This window comes from Muscardinus avellanarius (genome assembly GCF_963383645.1).
Source record: "Muscardinus avellanarius genome assembly, chromosome: 14".
In the NCBI taxonomy this organism is placed as follows: Eukaryota; Metazoa; Chordata; class Mammalia; order Rodentia; family Gliridae; genus Muscardinus; species Muscardinus avellanarius.
The window spans coordinates 61,807,860-61,828,412 of NC_137800.1; the positions used below are offsets into that span (position 1 = coordinate 61,807,860).

Sequence of the window (20,553 nt, forward strand, 5' to 3'; positions counted from 1 at the left end):
GGTCTCCTTGTTTACTCATCTATGGTTTCTCTTTCTTCATGTAGAGTTCCTCCTATGACCCATTTTCTCCCTAGCTTCCGCATATTAGGGAGAGCGTCCATTTTCTTATTTTTTGTGACTCACTAATCTCGCTTAGCATAATGTTCTCCACTTTCATCCATTGCTCTATAAATGACATAATTGTGTTTTTCTTTATGACTGAATAAAATTCCAATGTATAGATATCCAGTAGTTTTTTATTTATTTATTTTTTTAATTTTATTTTATTGGTGCACTGTATTCATACATCACAGTGGGATACAAACTTTTGTAGACATACATGCACACATCGCCCAGTCAGCCCCCACCCGATCCCCACCCCATTCTCTCCCCATCCCTCCTTCCCATGCTTGGCTTAGTGGTTGACATCTAGTATTATAGCAATTTATCCAAAATTAAAAATGATAATCTCACATAACAGTTTCATTTGTCTGATACCAAGCGTTTGATGATTTAAAGATAACATTTCAATATTTCTTTTTGCTTTCTTTCTTACTAGAGCATATTTTTTTCTGTTTTTTTAGGTGAAACTATCATATATTTATATATTTATTTTTCAGAAAAAAATCTGTCCTAATATGGATTATGAATTCTAGATACCCAAAACGATCTTGAAAAAGAACAAAGCTAGCAGATATATATTTTCTGATTTCAAACCATATAAAGCTACAATAATTGAAACAGTGTAGTACTGTTCTAAAGGCAGATATATAGACCATTGGAGTTAAATACAAGCCTAGAGCTAAATTCTTCCCTATATTGTCAAGTTATTTTTGACAAGGTTTCCACGAACATTTGGTGGTAGAAATAATAATCTTTTAACTAAATATTGTTGAAAAATAATAATTACATGGAAAAGAATAAAATTGGACCCTTACCTAATCCCACATACAAGTATTAACTCAAACTAGATAAAAGACCTAAATATAAATCTTAAGACTATAAACTTTTAGGAGAAAATCTGGGTCATAAAACCTCACAACATTGAAATTGGCAGTGATTTCTTGGATATGATTTCAATGGCACAGGCAACAGAAGAATATACAAACTCCCTAAAAAATAAAAGAAAATATTGTATATCCAAAGACAATGTAAACAGAGTTAAAAGTTACTAATAGAATTGGATAAAATATTTCCAAATGCTATATCTGAAGGTATATTAATATTCCAACTAGAAATCCTAAAAATTAACAACAATAAAGGCAAACAATACAATTTAGAGATAGGTAAAAACTAACATAAATAATGAATCTCCACAGATAACCAATCTTAGTTGTCTGTTGGATGGAAACTCTTGTTTCTCTGGTTCTGGTGAGTGTTACCTATTTCTTCTTTGTAGTTAATCTCTTTGAGTATTTTCTCTAGTGCTGGTTTTGAAGACATAAATTCCTTCAGTTTCTGTTTGTCATGGAAGCTTCTTATTTCTCCATCTAATTTGATAGAAAGTTTTGCTGGATAGGAAATTTTTGGCTGGAAGTTGTTTTCTTTCAGAGTTTGGAATATGTTACTCCAAGCCCTTCTGGCTCTCATGACTTGGTTTGGGAAGTCTGGAGTGATTCTAATTGGTTTGCCTCTGAATGTCACTTGGCCCTTTGTTTTTGTTGCCTTTAAGATTCTCTGCTTGGCTTCCACATTGGTCATTTTGACAATTATATGGCGTGGGAATCCTCTTCTCCGATCCTGTCTAAAGGGAGTTCTATAAGTTTCCTGGATCTGTGTATCAACCTCTTGCTCTATATTTGGAAAATTTTCTGCTATTACTTCCTTGAAGAGATTGTTGATCCCTTTGGTATCACTTTCTTTTCCCTCCTCTATTCCAATTATTCTTAGGTTAGCTCTCTTAAGATGGGCCCATATTTCTTCAATGTCAGATTCCTGCTGTTGGATATTTTTTTCTAGATTAGAAACTATGCGTTCATTTTTGGATTGCTCATCTTCTAAGAGCGAGATTCTGTTCTCCATGTGGTCTAATCGGTTGTTTGTGCTTTGAATTGAGGCCTTTACTTCATTAATTGCATCCTTTATCTCTTTTTGGCTCTCTCTGAGTTCTTTTCGAAGCACCTCTATTATTTCTACAGTTATTTTCCTGATTTGATCTTCTAGAAATCTCTGATTTTCTGTTTTATCGGGTTCTGATGTTGTGGGGTTGTGCACATTCATTACTCCAGTATTATTCCTCTTTCCCATGATTTCGGAGGTTTGTGCCTTCTCTGGGTTCTTCCCTTGGGTCACTATGGCTTCACTTAAGGTGCTCTGGATCTCGAGTCTGTATTATCTCAGACCCCACTACTCCTTTACTGGGTTGTATCACAGAGTCTCCGACCCAGGGAGTCGATAGAGGCTGCTTTAAACTATGGGGGGTGCCAGGTTGCACGTTCTCCTATGGTGTGATATCTCTGCCACCACCACTCCCTCACTGGGTCAAGTCCTAGGAGGCACAATACTGGGATTTCTCCTCTGTGGCCCGCAATTTGACTCATTGTTCTTGAGTACGCAGATGTAGCTGTACTGGACTCGGTGAATTCACTGCTGCTGCCGCTGCCGCCGGTGGCAATATGGCGCCTCTGCCACGCCCTCGGCCATGAGGCTGGCGTATTTTTTCTTTTCTGGTTTTGATTTCCACTCTGAATCCCTGCAGCGTGTGCTGAGCTCAGCCACTGGGAGCTTTAAATGCTGTCTGCGCCGAAAGATCCCACCTGGCTGTTCCTCAGCGGCTCACCTCGGCTTGCTGTAGCCGTCCGTTGAGTTCGCCGCTGCCGCCGGCAGTATGGCGCTGCTGCCGCGTCCTCGGGCGCGTGTGTCTTCTCTGTGGCCCTGAGCTCTGTTCTCAGTCCGCTTTCTCTTGGAGCCTGGTGGTTTTTTTGTTTTTCTGGTGATGGTGTTTTCTGGCTATGAAAGGCGCTCTTTTTGTGGTAATGGAGATTGGTTGTTAGCGGGACTCTTAAGCCCCGCTTTTCTCGGTCGCCATCTTCCCGGAAGTCTCTCCCGTAGTTTTTTAATCCATTCATCTGTTGATGGACATCTTGACTGGTTCTATAGTTTGGCTATGGCGAATTGTTCATCTGTGAATATAGATACACATGCATTAGTTTGGTAGTTTGGTTTCTGTTCTTTTGGTAGATCCCCAGAAATGGTATTTCTGGATCATATGGTAAGTTGATTCCCATTCTACTGAGGATCCTTCGTACTGTTTTCCAAAGTGATTGCACTAATTTTCAATCCCACCAACAATGTATTAAAGTTCCCACTTCTCCACATCCTTGCCAGCATTTGTTGTTATAAAATATTCTGAAAGTTTGAGTGAAATATCCTGAGTGGGAGTGTTTTCTGGATTTCTTTTTCAGTGAATTTATGGTTGGTATACAGAAAAGCTTCCAATTTTTAAAGATTGATTTTATATCCCAACACTTTGCTGAATTTGTGTTTTGTTTTGTTTTTGTGGTACGGGGGGGTGAATCCAGGGACTTTCTACCTCTGGGCTATATTCCCAGACGTATTTTATACTTTATCTGGAAACAGGGTCTCACTAAGTTGCTGAGAGCCTCACTAAGTAGCTGAGGCTGGCTTTGAACCTGTGTGATCCTCCTGTCTCAGCCTCCCAAGCGCTGGGATTACAAGCGTGCACCACCATGCCCGGCTGAATTTGTGTTTTTAATGAGTACCATTCTAGATGGAGTTAGGTGAAATTTCAGGGTAGTTTTAATTTACATCTCTCTGATTGCTAATGATGTTGAGCATTTTTTAATATATTTATTGGCGATTTGAATTTCTTCTTTGGTGAAGTGTCTATTTAGTTTACTTGCCCATCTTTTGATTGGGTTATTGTTTTCTTAGTGTTGAGTTTCTTGAGGTTTCTGTATATTCTAGATATTAGTCCTCTATTGGAGGAGTAGGTGGCAGAAATCTTCTCCCATTCTAGTGGCTCTCTGTTGAGGTTCTTGATAGTTTCCTTTGCTATACAAAAAGATTTTCAGTTTAATGCAATCCCATGTATTGATCTGCCTTTTAGTTTCTTGTGCCTTTGGGGTCTTGTTGAGAAAGTTTTTTTACCTCAGGTACTTAAGCCCTTTGCAACTCATTGAGACTTTGTTTCAAAAAAAAAAAAATAGGGCAGGGGGTGTAGTTCAGAGGTCAAATGCCCCTGGGTTCCATCCCCAGACCTGCTAAATAATAAATAAATAAATAAATAAATAAATAAATAAGGCGGTATAAGTTTCCTGTGTCTATGTATCAACCTCTTGTTCTGTGTTTGGAAAATTTTCTGATATTACTTCTTTGAAAAGATTGTTGATTTCCTTTGGTTTCAGCTTCTTTTTTTTATCTTTTTTTTTCTTTTTTTTTTTGTGGGTCTGGGATGGAACCCAGAGGCATTTGACCTCCGTGCTGCAACCCCTGCCCAATTTTTTATTCTTTATTTTGAAACAGGGTCTCACTGAGTCGTGAAGGGCCTCACTAAGTAGCTGAGGCTGTCTGCGAACCACCATCCTCCAGTCTCAGCCTCCCAAATGCTGGGATTACAAGCGTGCGCCACCATGCCTGGCTTGGTTTCAGCTTCTGTTCTCTCTTCTATGGGTATTCTGATAAGACAAAAGGATCTGTGTTCATGGCCATCCTCAGCTACTTAGTTAGGCCCTCTGTAACTTAGTGTGACCTTGTTTCAAAATAAAAGAAGGCTGCGAATGTAGCCCATAGGTAGAATGCCCCGGGTTCAATCCCCATTACTGGGGAAAAAATACCCTCAGTGAAGATATTGCCTCTAATATACATACACACACACACACACACACACACACACACACACACACACACACAGGCTGCTATTTGTTTGTGCATGCATGTGGTACTTGGGATTGAATCCAGGGACATTTTACCTCCAAACTATACTCCCCAGCTCTATTTTATTTTTTATTTTGAAACAAGGTCTCACTAAGTTCCTGAGACTGGACTTGAATGTGTGATCTTCCTGTCTCACTCTCCCAAATACTGGGATTACAGATGTGTGCCAGCATACTCATTTTAAATATTATTGTTGATAATGTAAAATTAAAGTCATGCACTGAGATTGGCAAATTACAGCTTATCATCTGATTTTATTAAGTCTTATAGTAGTACTTACCACAGAAACCTCTGGTGAATATTTACAACACTTGCTATTTTACATTAGAAACGTTTGCCCATCTCTGGTTTGGATAGATTATAAAATGAATGATAGTGTTGTAGGGACATTATGAGAAGAGATGCTCTCACAACACCCTTTGCTATGTAGAAAATAGCAGCCACACAGTTACAATGTTGTAGTAAATACTTTATTGGATTTCAGTATTTATAATTGTTCTGTAGGAGCCGGGTATAGTGGTACACACTTGTAATCTTAGTACTTAGAAGCTGAGGCAGCAGGATCACAGGTTTGAAGCCAGCCTCAGCAACATGGCAAGGCCCTCCACATCTTAGTAAAATCCAATTTCAAAATAAAAAATAAAATAGGGCTGGGTTGAGCTTCGAGGAAGAATGCCCCTGGCTTCAATTCCTAGTACCACACACACACAAAAAAAAAACACCTAATTGTCCTGTAGAGAAATGTTACTATAAAAGTAAAGGTACAGATGATAGAGGTTGAGAAGTAGGATAAACAGAAAGAGATGAGGGCAGGGAGGGCCACTTGATGTCCTCATTCTTACCAAAAGGAGTCAGTGGTACACTCTTGTTAGGCAACCTCAGCTCAAAACCATCTCATTCATTTTCATTTCCATATGTAGGCACTGCAGTAGATCTTTTCAGGATCACCTTCCAAAATACTCACTCAGCCTCTTAACCCTCTGCAGAGCACTTTTTATTCTAGTTTTTACATGTGTTTATTCATTTACCTTCTAGTTTAATAGGATTGGTTTTATGTATATATAATTTATTGCAATTTTTAGCACATAGGAGTAAGGGACCGCTCTACCTGTTCATCTCTGCATCACTTGCACCTAGGGCACAGTGAATATTCGAGTGAGAATGGGAGGACGAGTGAGTGACCGAGTGGAATCAACTCAGCAGGCAGTTGGCAGTGAGAAGAGTGATAGAACCTTGTGTGGTGGGGAGGAGCAGCACAACACCTGTGGTCCAGTTGTGCCAGCGATTTTTACTAGGCGGTGTCTAAGTTGATAGATAAATAATGGTGTTGCATCGTGTTAGCTGAAGATAGGAAGTAGCTACCAAAAGCTATAAACTTAGGAATAGTGAAAATTAGTCTCTGGGGATTGGGAAACATCATGGAAAACTGCTGCTTTTCATTATAAGCCCATTGGCCTCTTTTGATTTTTTTTTCTTTAAATGAATCATGTTTCCCCTGGCATGATTCTGTCCTGTGCATCTATTCTCTGAGGTGTTAGTCGTCTTTCTCTGTCTGCTTTCTCTCCCACCTAAGTGTGTGCCGTCACCTCATGGAAGATTGAATGGACATATACGTGAGCCTCCCGAGATACCCCTGTCTATCTTTACAGTTGCTATCAAAGATTCAAGGCTATCAAAGATTATAACTTTAAGGTGGATAATGATGAAAATGAGCACCAGTTATCATTAAGAATGGTCATTTTAGGTGCTGGTGCAAAGGATGAATTGCACATTATCTAAGAACAGGCAATGAACTGTGAAGGCAGTCCAATTAAAGTAACACTGGCAACTTTGAAAATGTCTCTACAGCCAATGGTTTCTCTTAGGGGCTTTGAAATTGCACCACCTGTGGTCTTCAGGGTGAAGGGTGGCTCAGGGCCTTTGCATATTAGTGGACAGCATTTAGGAACTGTGGAAAAAGATGCAGTCAGAAGATGAAGAGAAGGAAGATGTAAAACTCCTAAGTATATCTGGAAAGCGATCTGCTCCAGGAAGTGGCAACAAGGTACCACAGAAAAGAAATTTCTGGCTTATTTTATTTCTGTAATAATTGATATATGGATGTGCTTTTTATAATGCAAAGGGAGAGCTTTCCCTACCATGCTTGATAAATGTTTTCTAGGTTTCAGTGCCAGGAATGTGTTGTTCAAAATGCCTGTTCAGTTTTTAAAGATGGAACTCCACCCTTTGCTTGGTTTTATGTATGGAATATATATATATATATGTGTGGTCAGACATGGAAATGGTGGGGAGACAAAAATATACATGTGAAATAAACTCGGTATTTTAATAAAGTAAAAAGAGAATCATGTTTATATATTTTTAATTAGTCTCTTTTTCTGTATGTGTAAAAGGACATCTGCCATACATATGGATCAAAATGTTTTAGTAGCATTGACTGATTACTCTGAATTTTTTTTTTGTTTTTTGTGTTTTTAGTGTCGAGGATCAAACCCAGACCTCACACATTCTAGGCAAGCACTCTACAACTGAGCTATAGCCCCAGCCTCAGTGCTAGTCTGATCATTCTAGTATTAAAGTCTTTTGTTAAACATTCAGCCTTCATATAAATTGACCACACACCAGGCTACAAACCAATTGACAGCACAGTGCAAATCATGAATTTTATAATTATGCTCACTGTCCAAGGCACAATTAATACTGGAGAGCAGTAGCAAAGAGGTGTGTTTTTTAAGTGTACAGCCTTCAATATTTATTTAAAATAGAAGAACGAGAAGAGTAAAGATAGAGAATAGAGTCCAGAAAAGACTCATTTGTTTTTGGAAATATGACAAATTACAGACCTAAATTATAAACCAAATTATTTCCAGTTCATTCATTTATTCAGCAGCGTTTACTGAGCACTCACTCTATGTCTTTTACTGTTCTAGTTGCTGTGGATAGAAAAAAGGTGGAGTCAGAAATAGATAAAACATCCCTGCCCCCAAGTTGATTCTATTCCAAAACAGTCAATAAACAAGATAAAAACACACTTAGGTTGTAGTAAGCATTCTAGGCAAAAATTAATCAGGAAAGTAAGATAAATACAGAGTTCAGGAAAATTAAATTTTAATTTGGTGGTCAGGCCCACTTTGAGATGGTGATGAGCTAATAAAATCCCAAGGAGAGAATTGCAAGCTAGATGCCATGGTGAGTACAGAGGCCCTGACATAGGAGTGCACTTGGTGTAGTCAAGAAACAGTAAGGTGAGGATCGCAGGGGGAGAAGAACACAGGGAAAGGCAGTCATTTGGGAGAGGCCTCCTCACGCAGGTTTTGAGTAACTTAGGAACCCATTAGAAGATTTTGAGCAAAGTAGTCATGTGGTCTGAGTTGTTAAAACGTTTTAATGGTTCAGTGTAGCTGCTGTGTAGAGAACAGACTGAGGAAGGCAAAAAACAAATCAAGAAGACCAATTAAAGCCAAGCATGGTGGCACATACCTATCATCTCAGTACTTGGGAGGCTAAAACAAGAGGATCACAGGTTTGGAGGCAAACCTCAGCAACTTAGCAAGAGACTGTTTTAAAATAATAGTAAACCGGGCATGGTGGCACACGCTTGTAATCCCCGCGCTTGGGAGGCGGACACAGGAGGATCACGCAGGTTCGAAGCCAGCCGCACTGGCTTAAGAGACCCTGTTTCCAAATAAAAATATAAAAAATAGGTGTCTAACAGTGTATAGCCCGGAGGTAGAAGGGTTTCCAGGAACCCCAGTACCATCAAATCAATCAATCAATAAATAAATAAGTAAAAAATAGGTCTGGGAGTGTAGCCTAGAGGTAGAAGTGTTTCCAGGAACCCCAGTACCACCATAAAAAAATAAATAAATTTTTAAAATAATAATAATAATAAAGGGCTGAGAGTGCAGCTCGGAGGTAGAATGTCCTAGGTTCAATGCCCTGTACCAAAAGAAGAGGGAAAAAAAATAAAGATATAATTAGGGAAAAATTTCTTTGGCTTTTTTCAGGGTACAGAAATGCTGAGATATAGTCAAAATAGGGGTGTGTGTGTGTGTGTGTGTGTGTGTGTGTGTGTGTGTGTGTGTTTGCGCATCTGGGGATGGAACCCAAGGGCATTTGACCTCCAAGCTACACCCCATGCTCTGTTTATTATTCTTTATTTTGAAACAGGGTCTCACTAAGTTGCAGAGGGCCTAAGTAGCTGAGGCTGTCCGCAAACCGCGATTCTCCGGTCTCAGCCTCTCAAATGCTGGGATTACAAGCGTGCGCCATTGTGTGTGTTTTGATGGTACTGGAGATTGAACCCAAGGGCATTCTACCTCCAACTCTTTATTTTTGTTTGGAAACAAGGTCTTGCTAGGTTGCTAAGAATATTGATAATAAATTGTTAACTACAGTCACCCTACTGTACTATAGAACACTAAAATTCAATCTTCCTAACTGTATTTTTGTAGCATTACCAACCTTCTTTATCCTCTTCTCTTCTGCATATTTCCCAGCCCCTTTTAACTACTATCTATATTCTACTTCTTTGAAATCAGCTTTTTCTTTTTCTTTCTTTCTTTCTTTTTTTTTTAAATTTTTTTATTTTGCGGGTCTGGGGATGGAACCCAGAGCTACACCCCCTGCCCTATTTTTTATTCTTTATTTTGAAACCAGGTCTCACTGAGTTGCAGAGGGCCTCACTAAGTAGCTGAGGCTGTCCGCGAACCACGATCCTCCAGGTCTCAGCCTCCCGAATGCTGGGATTACAAACGTGCGCCACCACGCCCGGCTTTTTTTTTTTTTTTTTTTTTTTTTTTTTTGTGCTGCATTCAGCTTCTGAGTAAACCCCCAGACTTGTTTTATTTTGAAACAGAGTCTCACTAAGTTGCAGAAGGCCTCACTAAGTTGCTGAGGCTAGCTGGGAACCTGCTATCCTCCTGTCTTAGTCTCCCAAGTTCTGGAATTAAACCGTGTGCCATCATGCCTGACTGAAATCAGCTTTTGTGTGCATGGTACTTGAGGATTGAACCCAGAGGCATTCTACCACTGAAATATACTGCCAGGCTTTTTTTTTTTTTTTTTTGAAACAGGGTCTTACTAAGTTGCAGAAGGCCTCTTGAGGTTTCTGAGGCTGGCCACAAACCTTGATCCTCCTGTTTTAGCTTCCCAAGTCCTAGGATTACACTCCCGCAACACTGTGCCTGCCCAGTTGAGATGAACTTTTTTAGCTTTCATGTGAGATCATGTGGTACTTGTCTTTCTGTGCCTGACTTATTTCACTTAATATAATGATATCTAGCTCCATCCATGTTGTAAAAAAATGACAGGACTTCATACTCAATTTCATTTCCTTGGGATATATACCCACTAGTGGGATTATTGGTTATGAGACCTCTATTGTTAGTTTTTTGAGGAAACTCAATACTTAACTTTGTGTGTGTGTGTGGCACCGAGGATGGAACCTAGAGGCATTCTACTTCCACCCCCAGCCCTATTTTTTAATCCTTTATTTTGAAACAGGATCTCACTGAGTTGCAAAGGGCCTTAGTAAGTAGCTGAGGCTGTCCGTGAACTGCAATCTTCCTGTCTCAGCCTCCGGAATGCTGGGATTACAAGTGTGCCACCATGCCCAGATAATACTACTTTTATAATGGCTGTACATCAGTGCAAGGATTCATTTTTCACTACATCTTCTCCAGCACTTGTTATCTTTTGTCTTTTTAATAAGTCATTCTTACTGGATTGAGAAGATATTTTATTGTGTTTTTTTATTTGTATTTCTCTGATGATTAGTGATGTTGAGTAATTTTTGTATAGACTTGTTGGTAATTCATACATTATTTGTAAATGAGAAAATGTCGTTGAAATCATCTGCCCATTTTTTAATCAGATTGTTATTTATGCTGTTGTTTTTTGAGGTCCTTATATATTCTGGATAACAATCCCTTGTTGAATGAATAATTTGCAAATATTTTCTCCCAGTCTATAGGTTGTCGCTTCACTCTGCTGAATTGGACTCTTTTTGCATTTGTTGCTTATGCTTTTGGGTTCTTATTCAAAATATCTTTGCCCAAATGTAACTCTTTTGTGGGGAGGTAGGGGGGGCATCTGTAGATGGAATCCAGTGCCTTGTGCATGCCAGAGAAGTGCTCTGTGCCACTGAGCTATATCCCTACCTATTCCATTTCTTTTTAAAAAAAAAAAATAACTAGAGATTGAACCTAAGGGTGGTCTACCTCTGAACTACACCCTCAGTCCTCTTTTAAAAAAAATTTTTTTTGAAACAGGGTCTTACTAAGATTGCTGAAGATGTCTTCAAACTTGCAATCCTCCTGCCTCAGCCTCCTCTATAATTGGGATTACAGGTGTGCATCACCATACTTAGCTCCCAGGTAGAACTCTGACTAACTGTCCTCCTGCACCCCCACCCCAGTCCTTCAAGAATCTGTCCCATTTTAGTAGATGGTAACTCCATCCATTCTCCAACTACTCAGCCATCATCCTTAACATCTCTTCCTAACACTGAGACCTGATCTGTTACTAGTGTCAACTGGATCTACCTTTAAACCTATTTCTGGCCGGGCGTGGTGGCACATGCTTTTATCCCCCAGCACTTGGGAGGTTAAGACAGGAGGATCGCACAGGTTCGAAGCCAGCCTCAGCTACTTAGTGAGGCTCTCAGCAACTTAGTGAGACCCTGTTTCCAAATAAAATATAAAATAGGTCTGGGAGTATAGCTCGGAGGTAGAAATGCCCCTGGATTCCACCCCCAGTACTACACACAAAAAAATAAATAAATTTGTTTCTGCTGCTGGAAGCCTATAATCCCACTACTTGGGAGGCTGAGACTGGAGAATGACAGGTTCATGGCCAGCCTCAGCAACTTTATGGGGCCCACTGCAACTTAGTGAGACTCTGTTTCAAAGTAAAAAATAAAATAGAGCTAAAGGTAGAGCTCACTGGTACACTCCCTCTGGGTTCAGTCAAGTGTCTGTCACACACACACACACACACACACACACACACACACACACCCCTACCTCAAAGTAGAGCATAGGTGGTAGTTACTAGAGGCTGAAAAGGATAGAGGGGAGGAAAGGATAGAGAAGGGTTGGTAATGCTACAAAAATACAGTAGAAGCCGGGCGTGGTGGCGCACGATTGTAATCCCAGCATTTGGGAGGCTAAGACACAAGGATTGCACAGGTTCGAAGCCAGCCTCAGGTACTGAGTGAGTCTCTCAGCAACTTAGTGAGACCCTGTTTCCAAATAAAGTATAAAATGGGTCTGGGAGTATAGCCCGGTGGTAGAAAAGCCCCTGGGTTCTACCCCCAGTACCACTAAAATAATTTTAAAAAATACACACACACACACACACACACACACACACACACACACACACACACACACATACAGTAGAAGGGAGGGTTAAATTCTAGTGTTTTATAGTACAGTATAGTGACTGTAGTTAACAGTTTAATTAATTAATTAATTTGGTGGTACTGAGGTTCCTGGAAACCCTTTTACTTCCGGGCTACACTCCCGGACCTATTTTTATACTTTTTTAAGTTTGGAAACAGGGTGTCTTAAGCCAATACAGCTGGCTTCAAACCTGCTCAACCCTCCTGTCTCTGCCTCCCAAGCGAAGGGATTACAAATGTGCACCACCACACCGGGCAACAGTTTAATTTATATTTCAAAATAGCTAGAAGAAAGAATTTTGAATTTTTTAAATACAAAGAAATGATGTTTGAGATAACACATATGGTAATCACCCAGATTGTTTATTACACATTGTATCCTATCACACTGTACCCCAGAAATACATACAAAAGGTTTTACAAAAAGTTCCATGTAGAAATCCAAATTTGAGATGCTTATTAGAATTGTAAGTGGAAATGACACCCAGTTCAGGTTTTAGGCTAGAAATAGGACTGTGAGTTGTCAGTAATAGATGGTGTTTATAGCCATGAAACTAGAAGCCATTACTACATTTAGGAAAGTAAAACTCTTAGTACTCCAGTGGCAGGGAAATGGAGAGGAATCACCAAGGAGAATGAGAGGTGAGACCAACGGTAACAGCCCAGAGAACCAGAGAGTGAAGCCAAGTGAAGAAGATGCTTCTAGAAGGATAAAGAGTTGAATCAGATTCTGAATTTTGGTGACATGGAGGTCAGTAGTGAACCTGATGGGCATGAAGTTGTAGGTCCCACAGCCCAGTCAGAACAAATTTAAGAGAAAATGGGGATGGCAACAGGACTAGGGGTGTAGCTTAATGGTAGAGTACTAGCTTAGCATGTATAGACCTTGGTTTCCATCCCTAGCATCCCACCCCCAAAAAGGAAAGAAAAATAGAATACAGCTTTTGTTTTTGCCCTATTGAGATATAACTGACATGCACTAAATCATATTTAATGTGCACAATTTTTTTTTTTTTTTTTTTTTTTTTTTTGGTGGTACTGGGGTTCCTGGAAGCCCTTCTACCTCTGGGCTACACTCCCAGACCTATTTTTTACATTTTCATTTTGGAAACAGGGTCTCCTAAACCAGCGCGCGCGGCTGGCTTCGAACCTGCGCGATCCTCCTGTCTCTGCCAACCAAGCGTGGGGATTACAAGCGTGTGCCACCACGCCCGGCTAATGTGCACAATTTTTATGTATTTTGAGTTACATGTAAACACTCAAAACCATTGCCATGATCATTATAATGAACCTACCCTCCAAAGGTGTCCTTGTGGCTCCTTATAATCCCCTTTACATATTTGTAATCCCAGTACTTGGGAGGCTAAGCAAGAGGATTGCAGGTTCGAAGACAGACTCAGCAAATAGTAAGAAGCTCATCAACCTAGCGAGACTCTGTTTCAAAGTAAAAACAAAATAGGCCTGGAGATGTAGCTCAGAGGTAGAATGCCCTTGGGTTCAATGCCTAGTACCATGCACAAAAATCATCATCAGCTGGGCTTGGTGGTACATGCTTGTAATCCCAGCGCTTGGGAGGCTGAGACAGGAGGATTGCGCAGGTTAGTGAGGCTCTCAGCAACTTAGCGAGACCCTGTTTCCAAATAAAATAGAAAATAAGTCTGGGAGTGTAGCCCAGAGATAGAAGGTCCCTAGGTTCCACCCCCCAATACCACACACACACACACACACACACACACACACACACACACACACACAAATCATCATTATCATCCCCTCTACAGGCTCCAAGTCTGTTGTATTCTGTCACTATGGGTTAGCTTGTATTATTTAGAATTGTATTAAAAGGAATCATATAGGGTATACGCTTTCTTTTGCGGGTGTGGGGGATGTGGTTTCTTTTTTATTGAGATTCAGCCATGTTGTCATGTGAGTATCAATAGGTTTTTTTTTTTATTGTCTATTTATAGTACTGGGAGATTGAACCAAGAGACATTCTACCTCTGAGCTATACCCTGAGCCCAATTTTTTTTTGTGTGTGTGTGTGTGTGTAAGAGAGATTGATTGATTAAGTCTAGAGATTAAACCCAGAGGCATTCTACCTTTGAGCTACATCCCCAGCCCAATATTATTTCTTATTTAGAAACAGGGTCTCGTAGGTTACTGAGAGTCTCACTAATTGCTGAGGCTGTCCTTGACCTGTGATCCTCTTGTTGCAGCCTCTCAAGTACTGGGATTTCAGGCATGTGCCACCATGCCCTGTTGTCTTGTTTCTTATTTTTGAAAGCGCGGCTCCCTAGGTTGCTGAGGCTGGCCTTGAACCTTCTATTCTCCTATCTCAGCATCCCCATTACTGGGATGACAGGCATGTGTCGCTGCACCCAGCTAATAGTATTCTATTGAATGAAAATAGAAAACTTTTTTATTCAGCTGGGCGCAGTGGCACACACCTTGTAAGACAGGAGGATCACAGATTTGAAGCAAGCCTCAACAATTTAGTGAGACCCTGTTTGCAAAGAAGAGATGAAATGAGGCTAGGAGTGTCACTCAGAGGTAGAATGGCCCTGGGTTTAATCCCCAGCACCACACACACACAATTAAGGTGGGTGTCGTGGCCGGACACTTATAATCTCAGTACCTGGGAGGCTAAGACTGGAGTATTTATTGCAGGTTTTCAGCCAGCCTCAAAAACTTAGGCCCTCTACAACTTAGTGGGACACTGTTTCACAATAAAGAATAAAAAATAGGCTTGTGCGTGTAGCTTGGAGGTAGAATACTCCTGGGTTCAATCTGCAGTACTGTACACACACACACAAAATATTTATTCACTTGTTGATATGTGTTTGAGTTATTTCTAGCTTTTTGTTATTACAAATGAAGTTGCCAAAAAACCTTTTTAAGTCGTGTGAGCATATGCTTTTATTTCTCTTGAATAACTACCAGGGAGTAGAATGGCTTGATGAATCACATGGTCATTGCATGTTTAGATTTTTGTATATTTGGACTCCTCCTCCTCTGCCTACTCTTTTTCGATGTTACTAGAGATTGAACCCAGGGGGATTCTACCACCAATCTCTACCTTTTTTTGTTTGGAAACAGGATCTCACTAGGTTGCTGAGATTCTCCTTTAACCTGGGATTCTCCTGTCTCAGCCTCCCACGTACTGGGATTACAGGTATGCACCACTGCACCAGGGGCATTATACTTCCCCTCCCCTACCTCTTCCTCCCCCTCCTTTTGTAATCTCAGTTCTTGGGAGGTTGAGACAGTAGGATCACAGGTTTGAAGCCAGCCTCAGCTACTTAGACTCTCAGCAACTTAGCAAGACCTTGTTTAAAAAAAAGAAATTTAGACATACTGAAGAGGACTTCCGGGAAGATGGCGACCGAGAAAAGCGGGGCTTAAGAGCCCCGCTAACAACTAATCTCCATTACCACAAAATCAGCGCCTTTCATAGCCAGAAAACACCATCACCAGAGAAACAAAAAAATCACCAGGCTCCAGAGAGAAAATGGACTGAGAACAGAGCTCAGAGCCACAGAGGAGATACACCGGCCTCATGCCCGAGACCGCGGCAGCAGCGCCATACTGCCGGCGGCAGCGGCGACTTCACCGGACGGCTACGGCAAGCCGAGGTGAGCCCCTGCGGAACAGCCAGGTGGGATTTTTCGCCGCAGGTAAAATCTAAAGCTCCCAGTGGCTGAGCTCAGCACACGCTGCAGGGATTCAGAGTGGAAATCAAAACCAAGAAGAAATACACCAGCCTCACGGCCAAGTGCGCAGCCCCGGCGCCATATTGCCACCGGTGGCAGCAGCAGAGAATTCACCGAATCCAGTACAGCTACATCTGTGTACTCAAGAACAGTGAGTCAAATTGCGGGCCCACAGAGGAGAAATCACAGTACTGTACTCCCTGGGACTTGACCCAGTGTGGGAGGGGCGGTGGCAGAGATATCATACCATAGGAGAACGTGCAACCTGGCACCCCCCACAGTCTAAAGCAGCCTCTATCGACTCTCTGAGTCGGAGACTCTGTGATACAACCCAGTAAAGGAGTAGTGGGGTCTGAGATACTACTGACTCGAGATCCAGAACACCTTAAGGGAAGTCATAGTGACCCAAGGGAAGAACCCAGAGAAGGCACAAACTTCCTAAATCATGGGAAAGAGGAATAATACTGGAGCAATGAATGCCCACAACCCCACAACATCAGAACCCGATAAAACAGAAAATCAGAGATTTCTAGAAGATCAAATCAGGAAAATAACTGTAGAAATAATAGAGGTGCTTTGAAAAGAACTCAGAGAGAGCCAAAAAGAGATAAAGGATGCAATTAATGAAGTAAAGGCCTCAATTCAAAGCACAAACAACCGATTAGACCACATGGAGAATAGAATCTCGCTCTTAGAAGATGATCATTCCAAAAATGAACGCATAGTTTCTAATCTAGGAAAAAATATCCAACAGCAGGAATCCGATATTGAAGAAATATGGGCCCATTTTAAGAGAGCTAACCTAAGAATAATTGGAATAGAGGAGGGAAAAGAAAGTGAAACCAAAGGGATCAACAATCTCTTCAAGGAAGTAATAGCAGAAAATTTTCCAAACATAGAGCAAGAGGTCAATACACAGGTCCAGGAAACTTATAGAACTCCCTTTAGACAGGATCGGAGAAGAGGATCCCCACGCCACATAATTGTCAAAATGACCACTGTGGAAGCCAAGCAGAGAATCTTAAAGGCAACAAAAACAAAGGGCCAAGTGACATTCAGAGGCAAACCAATTAGAATCACTCCAGACTTCCCAAACCAAGTTATGAGAGCCAGAAGGGCTTGGAGTAACATATTCCAAACTCTGAAAGAAAACAACTTCCAGCCAAAAATTTCCTATCCAGCAAAACTTTCTATCAAATTAGATGGAGAAATAAGAAGCTTCCATGACAAACAGAAACTGAAGGAATTTATGTCTTCAAAACCAGCGCTAGAGAAAATACTCAAAGAGATTAACTACAAAGAAGAAATAGATAACACACACCAGAACCAGAGAAAGAAGATTTTCCATCCAACAGACAACTAAGACTGGTTATCTGTGGAGATTCATTATTTATGTTAGTCTTTTACCTATCTCTAAATGGTATTGTTTGCCTTTATTGTTGTTAATTTTTAGGATTTCTAGTTGGAATATTAATATACCTTCAGATATAGCATTTGGAAATATTTTATCCCATTCTATTAGTAACTGTTAACTCTGTTTACATTGTCCTTGGATATACAATATTTTTTTTTATTTTTTAGGGAGTTTGTATACTCTTCTGTTGCCTGTGCCATTGAAATCATATCCAAGAAATCACTTCCAATTTCATGTTGTGAGGTTTTATGACCCAGATTTTCTCCTAAAAGTTTATATTTAGGTCTTTTATCTATTTTGAATTAATATTTGTATATGGGATTAGGTAAGGGTCCAACTTTATTCTTTTCCATGTAATTATTATGTTTCAACAATATTTAGTTAAAAGATTATTATTTCCACCACCAAATGTTCGTGGAAACCTTGTCAAAAATAACTTGACAATATAGGGAAGAATTTAGCTCTAGGCTTTTATTTAACTCCAATGGTTTATATATCTGCCTTTAGAACAGTACTACACTGTTTCAATTATTGTAGCTTTATATGGTTTGAAATCAGAAAATATATATCTGCTAGCTTTGTTCTTTTTCAAGATCGTTTTGGGTATCTAGAGTCCATTTTCCATATTAGGATAGATTTTTTTTTTCTGAAAAATAAATATATAAATATATGATAGTTTCACCTAAAAAAATAGAAAAAATATTCTCTGGTAAGAAAGAAAGTAAAAAGAAATATTGAAATGTTATCTTTAAGTCATCAAACGCTTGGTATCAGACAAATGAAACTGTTATGTGAGATTATCATTTTTAATTTTGGATAAATTGCTATAATACTAGATGTCAACCACTAAGCCAAGCATGGGAGGGAGGGATGGGGAGAGAATGGGGTGGGGTTCGGGTGGGAATCGGGTGGGGGCTGACTGGGCGATGTGTGCATGTATGTCTACAAAAGTTTGTATCCCACTATGATGTATGAATACAGTGCACCAATAAAAAAAATAAAAATAAATAAATAAATAAATTTTAAAAGGGTGGGGGTATATCTTGGAGGTATAATGCCCCTGGGTTAAATCCCCAGTACAACTAATTAATTAAACAAATAAAATTACTAAGAATTACATATTCTGCATATATAATATTAAAAAATAATGTAAATGTTTTTAGTAAGATCAATTGTATAACTGAAATCCATGAGAGACCCAACTGATGGCACCATTATTGGAGGAAATAATTGCTTTCTTCCTATACTCTAACAGGTTGCAGCACTGCAAGAGGAAAAAAGTAGTTTGTTGGCAGAGAATCAGATATTAATGGAAAGACTCAATCAGTCAGATTCTATAGAAGATCCCAACAGCCCAGCAGGAAGAAGGCATTTGCAGCTTCAGACACAGTTAGAACAGCTACAAGAAGAAACATTCAGGTAAAAACCACTCTTTAAAATCTTTTTTTTTTTTTTTTAATTTGGTAACTGTTATTTAAAGCTTATAGAGATAGGCTTAGGACTTCTGGGAAACTGCAGACGAAGGTAGCTATAGAATAACTTCCCCAAATCTTCCTACACAGCAAAAATAACTTCACCTCTAGGAAATATTCTATCAAAGCTACATCCTCAGTATTTCTTTTTCTTTTTTCTTTTTTTTTTTTTTTTTTTTTGCAGTACTCAGGATGGAACCCCAGAAGCATTTTACTTTCTAGCTACACCCCAGCCCTATTTTTTTTTTTTTTTTTTACTTTGAAAGAAGCTCTCACTGAGTTGCAAAGGGCCTCACTAAGTAGCTGAGGCTGTCTGCAAACAGCGATCCTCCTGTCTCAGCCTCTCAAATGCTGGGATTACAAGTGTGCGTCACCACGCTCAGCTCACCCTCAATATTTCTTGATGACAGAATTTCCAGCGCAATTTTTATATTCTTTATTTTGAAACGGTCTCACTGCGTTGCAAAGGGCCTCATTAAGTAGCTGAGGCTGGTCTCAAACCACGATCCTCCTGTCTCAGCCTCCCAAATGCTGGGATTACAAGCGTACACCACCAGGCCTGGCTTGATGACAGAATGTTCTAAGTGCATAATAACAGTGAGTGAAGTGAAGAAACCAAACACCAGGCTTGTCCTACAAACCCCTACCCTGTTCATCTCCAGTGTGCTCTGCAACTTTGTGGTAAACAAAGGCAGACTGGGGATAAAATTAGAGAAAGACAGAATGCTGGTGAAAAAATAAGTAAAACCTTAAATTATATGTGCAGTATTTGGGGAAAACATTCCTTGACATCTAGCTTTCTTTTTTTCCTTTTTTTTTTTTTTTGTGGGCCTGGGGATGGAACCCAGGGGCATTTGACCTCTGAGCTACACCCCCTGCCCTATTTTTTATTCTTTATATTGAAACCGGGTCTCATTGACTTGCAGAGGGCCTCACTAAGTAGGTAAGGCTGTCTGCAAACCACCATCCTCCGGTCTCAGCCTCCTGAATGCTGGGATTACAAGCGTGCGCCACCACGCCCGGCTGACTTCTAGCTTTCTGATAGTGAAATGGTCACTACTTATTACCTTTTCCAAGCCTGAAACAGATCACTTTTCATAACATTTATGACTTAGGAATACAGATTGTGTACACAAAAGTCAAAGACATGTTCAAAAAGTGTTTATTTCAGATAAATGGATTACAAAATAAACATAATGGGATTCTAGTCAGCAATAAAGAAGAACAAAATTATGTCACTTATGTCAAAATGATTGGACTGGAGAGAACATCATGTTAGCTACTCACAGAAAATATGGGGTCATATTTTCTCTCATATGCAGAAGCTAGGGAGTAATCAGAATACAAGAGGAACCTTAAATAATGGAGGAGAAACCGTGGAGTGATGGATCAGGTGTAGGGGAGGAGGAATTAATGAATGAAAGAAACACTTCCATTGATGTTGCATGCATAAGTGAAATCACCAGTACCATTTGTCCTTTCATGTATAGGGAAAGGGAGGGAGTGGGGACGGGAGTTCACAGAGTACTGTGTTCATGTATGTCCCTATTACTCTGAACTACATTAAGATGTGATACTACAAGCCAGGCGTGGTAGCGCACGCCTGTAATCCCAGCGTTGGGGAGGCTTGAGACAGGAGGACGGCAGTTCGAGGACAGCCTCAGCTACTTAGCAAGG

At 40.2% G+C, this 20,553-nt stretch overlaps 1 protein-coding gene across 1 annotated transcript in view; it reads left to right on the forward strand.

Moving 5' to 3' along the window:
• The window catches only part of HOOK3 (hook microtubule tethering protein 3), a gene marked incomplete at both ends in the record, with an annotated part of 127,514 nt that overhangs the window by 67,492 nt on the left and 39,469 nt on the right, over nucleotides 1-20,553 (forward strand). The window contains one exon of the mRNA XM_080709776.1: nucleotides 18,660-18,823. Within this exon, the coding sequence (XP_080565902.1) occupies nucleotides 18,660-18,823 (164 nt within the window). The remainder of the gene's footprint in view (nucleotides 1-18,659; nucleotides 18,824-20,553) is intronic.